The sequence below is a fragment of the Alligator sinensis genome, unplaced genomic scaffold, assembly GCF_000455745.1.
Source record: "Alligator sinensis unplaced genomic scaffold, ASM45574v1 scaffold567_1, whole genome shotgun sequence".
In the NCBI taxonomy this organism is placed as follows: domain Eukaryota; kingdom Metazoa; phylum Chordata; order Crocodylia; family Alligatoridae; genus Alligator; species Alligator sinensis.
In genome coordinates, this window is record NW_005842049.1 from 2,528,931 (window position 1) to 2,535,073 (window position 6,143).

Consider the following 6,143-nt stretch of genomic DNA (forward strand, 5'->3'; position numbering starts at 1 on the left):
ACATCCTCAGGAGGTGCACTAATTTAGATTGGACATGTAAGTGTTTGTCCAATTTAAACCCTTGGCTGCCTGCACAAATGGGTATTTAGATCAAACTATCCCTGGTTAGGTTGATCTAAATGTAATGTCTCTATGTACCCTAAGGTATAAACCTTAGGGTTTATACAGGTGTTAAATTTAGGTAGACTAAGTGGTCCCTTCAGGATTACTGTACTTGGGAAGCAGCTCCAGATGTACAGCTGCCTTACACACTTGATAAGAATCCTTTCCATTGTTGGGTCTGTTCAGAGATGCACAGAAAGCTACTTATTCGTTGTCAGCTCAGCATAAAATGTGATGGTGATAAAGGCTTTCAGTGATTGTTGGGAATGTTTAGCTCTGTATTTAATTTCCTTTAATGTGAATGAGAAAGCATATAAGCTTTGAAAATATAATACAACATATCAGGTGCAAAAAAATGAGGATACATCTTGAGTAGAATTTTCAGAATGTGTGGATGCGTGCCATTGTTGCTGACAGATGTGCACACGTGTGTGTGTGTGTGTGTGTGTGCATGCTCCAGGTCATGCATACTGTTGCATATGGACAGATGTGTATGCGACTGTATGCTCCCTGAGTGCCCATTTACATGTCCTAACATTTGACTAGAAATGTATATCACCTTCATAATAATAATTGTATCTATATAATCTTAAAAAAGCAATGAGTTACATTCATTGGTGGAACTTAATACCCCCCAACCACACTAAAAGACAATTTCTTTTATATTATAAATGAACTGCAGAGATGGTACCTTCTGTTCTCTCCAGTGTATGCATAGTTGCTTCATTAGGGAACTGTAGCTGACATATTTTCAGGCATAGTAAATAGCTTCTAGGCTTTTCAAATTAAGTTATACATTGCCTACTATGCAGGCCAGAGCCTATACATTGAATAAATCATCAAAAGTGTATTCTTCCAGCTCTTTTTAAGGTCGCAGTAGTGCAATGTTTTATTGATTGCGTTTGCAGAGGCAAATTGAATCCATGACTTGTCAAGGCCCCTGAATCCCATGTCATAAACAAGAGAGAAAAAAGGAAAAGATGGATGTAGTTCAGTGGAATTAGCAGGCAAGAATGAAGTTGCCTATTGTGTGTTAATTAATTTAGTTTTTTTCTTCCTGCCCATGCCAAGTGAGAAGTAGCAATAAAAGGAGAAGCAAGCTTCAGAGACCAGAACCTATTTTAGAGTTCGTGGAAGTAAGGTTAATAATCAGCGGTCTAACACTTGATATTCTGCCAACTGTCAGTCAAAATCCTTTTCCCCATACAAAACTGTAAATCAAAAAGCAAAATAGATCATTCTTAGATGTAATTTCTTCATAGGCCTCTCCATGATAACTAATAACATATCTGTTTTAGAAAGCTCCATTTTTTTTAAATTTCAGAATAACAAAAAAATAAATAAAATTCTTACTTGCTGTGGGATCCACTTTATATACACGAAACCCACAGTAATGCAAGCTTTACAAATAGATCTTACTAAGTGGCCACATACTTTTTGTTTTCTTAGATCATTTTTCTTATCCTGGAAAAGTTTCAAATATGTTGCTGCTAGCATTTAACTGGAATCAGGTACTCATCAGAGGTGTTGGTTTGAAATTGCTAATTAACACTAGAAGCAAAAAAGTGGTAAATCTCATCAGCAGCAATTTTAGCACTCTTGCCTGTTGAAAGCGAGGGTACATTCATCCATAAGTGCAAAGCAGCATCAAGCTTCATGGATGAACACAAGTTTGAAAAGCACCAAGGTTAAAGCTAGTCTTCCTTCCCAGTAATTTTTCTATTGCTGATCTTTTGATTTGGTTAGATTGGATATCCTGCTTGTGGGTTTTTTTGTTTGGTTTGGTTTGTTTTTTTTACAACCAGCTTCTATTGCAAACACCAAACCTCCACCAGGAATGATTGTTTTAATGACTTCATGCTCTTGAATCTGAATACGTTTTCCCCTATCACACACTGCACGTTTGCTTGCAAGCACATGACAAGTTGTCGTGGTCACGGTGAGAGTGAATTAAGAGCAGGCTGATGAAAGTTGAAACTTTCAATTGCGTGAGCTATTTTGGCAATTTAAAGCTGCAGCATTCACTTTATTAATTTCTGGAGTGCTGCAAGGTGTGCTATTTTAAATGTGACAGCAGAGATGGTGCACAGCACAGCTTTTTTTTTTTTTATAATATTGTTGACATCTTAGTGGCCTGCATTTGCTGCTTCCGTTGAACTCCACTTGTTATCGTTTGTTTCCTGCATTTGGATTTGACAGAAACATTTTTTTTTTCCTGAGCTGTAGCACTTTTTTTATTTTTTTTCTAAAATATAGTTTTAAAATGTGTAAGCAAGGGAGAAGTACTTTTTCTTAGCAAACTGCAGCATATGTCCTAAAATCCTCTTGGGCAGAAAAAAGATTGATCTAAAAACAAAGGAAGGGCTTAAAGAGAACTGCATACCACTTTTCTTTGCTTATAGCAGAAAAACCATGGCATCTAATATGACTGGAAAAACCAAAAGGGAAAAACCAAGAGTTTTGGGAAAAACCAAGAGAGAATCATACTTCATGTTTTCTGATCTATTAATTTACCTAATTATATCAAAGCCCTTATCACTTTAGTATCTAGGTATTTCAACATTTGTGTTATTTATTTATTTATTATTTATTATTATTATTATTATTTTGCCTTTTCTATGCAATACCTCACTATGCCATTTGAATATTTTCTTATATATTTGTATTGCTATGCCTATTTTATGCATGAGAAAACTGAGTCAAATGGATTAGTAAATTGGTAAAGTAAGCGCAGATTTTGAGATGAACATATTCTAAAGACAGTCCTTATTTTATGCAGCACTTAAGCATGTGCTTCAATGTTGTTGACTGCATTGGTGCTGAAATGTTTCTCTGAATTGTAGTACAAGTGACTTTTCTACAGTTATTTGAAAGAGTTGTTGATAGAGTTCTGAGTCCTGGTTCAGTTTCCTAATCTAAAGGCCTTCCTATCTTCCATGTTGTTTAAAAACCCTATTTGTCCTAGTCTCTCTGCTTTACAGCAGTGTATGGGTGAGGACTTCTGTGCAAAGAATTATATTACACTGAGCTTTCTGTAAATCATGAAGGAGAACAGTGATATTAGTTTGAGGTTCTGTTTTTATTTTTATTTTTTTTAAAGCAGGATTTAATTGAATCCTGACACTGGTCAAGTCAATGGCAAAACTCCTGCTGACTGTATTTCTTACAGGATGAACCTGTCATGGAAGGAAAGTAACATCTACTCAAATTAGAAACAATTTACAAAGAGTATACAAAGAATGTATACTGCCTAATTGCACAATGGATCTGACTGGTGCTAAAGGATGTAGTCAACAGTAAATATTTTTAATTCACAATTTTTAAGTACTTACTATGTCTAAGGGAATTGTTCCTCATATAAACATACTGGTATATATTTTTAATTAAATATTTGACACAGTGTCTGTATATCTTACAAGTTATTGCTTACTAGGAATCTGAAGAATTGGAGATTTAATTTTATATTTTTTCCAGAAGGCTAGGTTTTGAAACAGTATCACATGATTTTAAAACTACTTTGAATAATCAGATAAATCATTCCCCAGAATATGTAGCACACCAAATGTCTCTTTAACCCTTAAAAACAAGCTTATACAATTTAATGTTGGTCTCTTGTCTATCTAATTAAGTAAAACAACCTATTTTTTAGAAGCAGACTTTTCAGATATGTATATTGTAGTTATGCACCAGACTTCTATTGTTTTATTCCCCACTGCAATAATGGATTAGAATTGATATTTGCCCACAGAGTTCTTTAGCATAATGCCACTGTCTTGTCTGAGCACGGAGCTGACTTGTTCATCTCAGCTTGAGTTTTCTGTGAGCTGCTGCAGAGAACCAGAAAATAGTTCATTCTTATTTAGGTGCCATATTTTCAATTAGAGGGGAATTTCAATTAGAGTATCATTTACTACAGAAACTTTATATACATGTGTTTAGGTGTTTCTGATATCTTCACCTTTGCTTTGCATTTTGCTCTTCACGATTATGAGTATGCGACCATCAGTCCATGTATGTCATCCTTGGAAACGCTCCTTATAATGCCATCAGGCAAGACAAAGGAAAGAATTAGTGACCCAACCAACAAATAAAACTTTGCTCTATTCTAATTAGCTGAATGCCAGCTGTTGCCTAACATAAATGAGATATTTTTGGAAATTAATGAGATATTTACAACTGATTAAATCATGGCAAAAGCCATAGTTATTTATCCGTCTCATAATTAAACTTCATTATTTGTTCTGTTGATTAGTACTGTAGCATTGTTTATAAGTTGTTGAGTAAATTTCCTACCATCTCTTTCCCACTAAGGCACTGAGCATGCTAATATAAATATTTGCATGAGTAACACAAGCATCAGTCCAGAACAACTTTGTGAATATGAATTTCCATGTAACTGGCCACTTAGTGCCTAGCTGATCATGCTCAAGAATATGAATTTCCTTGTATCTCAAGTTCACTGTGGAACTGACCCAGCTCATGAATATTAATGTCCACACAACTGATCTTTCTGCAAGCGATCACATCCATAAACATGAAAATCTTGTTAACTTGCAATAATGAGCACCATCTTGCATGCTGCTCCCAGCTCAGTTTTACAAGTCTAATGCTTTTTAATTCCTTGTTTTTTCCCTTTCCCATGGAATCCCTCTTAAAGCATGTCGCTTTCAAGGGAGATCTCGGTTAGCTTTTTCCAGCGACTTGCATATCTTTCGTTGGTATCGCTGTATTCTTTATCACTGTGTACTATGATCAGAAAGTCATGTGCTTACATGCTGATTTCCTGTCTATAACATGGAATTGGTAATAAAATACCCATCGGAAATGGCATATTTTATAGATATAAAGGAAGAAGAATACTAGCAAGCAGTAGATGATAGTATGATAATCTTACAAAGCATAGGGACAAATTTCCAAAAACTTCCACTGTTGGTCTTTAACATGAAGTGCTCTAACTTGCAATAAAAGCTTATTCTGTCACTCACAATAGTTATTAATTATGGAAAACTATAGCATTGTAATACCAAATCTTTTTCATGTTTTGCAGCTACAATAGTGTTAAATGAACTCAATTGGACTGCTGCATTGGATGATACCTTCAAAGAGAATAGAGAAGAAGACCCAACTTTATTATGGCAAGTTTTTGGCAGTGCAACTGGCCTCGCCAGGTATTATCCAGGTAATTGCAACCTATAAATGAGTGTTACAGATGTATATTCTTCACAGTTTGTTTTTTATTTTTTCGGTCCTGCACCAGTTAAAAGTAACTTTCTCAAAAGAAAAACCCAGAGGGTCTACTTCTTTTACTCATTTGCCCCATTAAAAATTAAGGTAACTCCACTCAAGTCAGTAAAATTATTCTGATGTAAAAAGGATGGAAGGGAAAAAAACTGGTGTATTTGCAACTTCTGCACTGAAACTTCAGGATGACAGTATTACTCTCAAAATGTTGCATAGTAGGGGTGTGTGAAACGGGCTGTATTCGATTGGGATTCAGCCCAAATTGGGGACAGCAATTTGATTCATTTATTCAGATCACTGTCCCCAATTCGTTTCAGCTGAATCCAAATCTGAAGATTCGATGCTGATTCAGAGAATCGGCGATTTGGCCATAGACACAGCTTTAAATATTTTTTCCACATGCCTTGAGGTAGCAGGCACGGCTTGTGAATGCTGCGATGCTGGGGCAGATGGAGCATCCCACGGGGGGGAGGGGGGCCTGCATGCTCAGCGATGAACCAAGAAGTAGACCAGCAGTATTTCTGGTCCATTTCCAGGTCCACTGCTGAGATGCACAAGGATCCCCCCCATGCCTCCCTTGGCTCAGCAATCAGCCGCGGGGAGACTGGGGGTGCCCCACCAGACCCAGGAGGCACTAGTCGCCAAGCCAAGGGGCGCGGGGGGCTGCCCCCTGCATGCTTCCTGGCAGACCCGGAAACGGACTGGAAGTGCTTCTGGTCCACTTTGGGTCTGCTGCCATGCACACTGGGGAGCCCCCCGCGCTCCTGTGGGACACTCCATCTGTCCCACTATCTCGGCAT

At 37.1% G+C, this 6,143-nt stretch overlaps 1 protein-coding gene across 1 annotated transcript in view; it reads left to right on the plus strand.

The window, feature by feature from the left end:
• The window catches only part of CACNA2D1 (calcium voltage-gated channel auxiliary subunit alpha2delta 1), a 575,362-nt gene that overhangs the window by 407,149 nt on the left and 162,070 nt on the right, over nt 1-6,143 (plus strand). Inside the window, exon 7 of the mRNA XM_025203238.1 lies at nt 5,150-5,281. Within this exon, the coding sequence (XP_025059023.1) occupies nt 5,150-5,281 (132 nt within the window). The remainder of the gene's footprint in view (nt 1-5,149; nt 5,282-6,143) is intronic.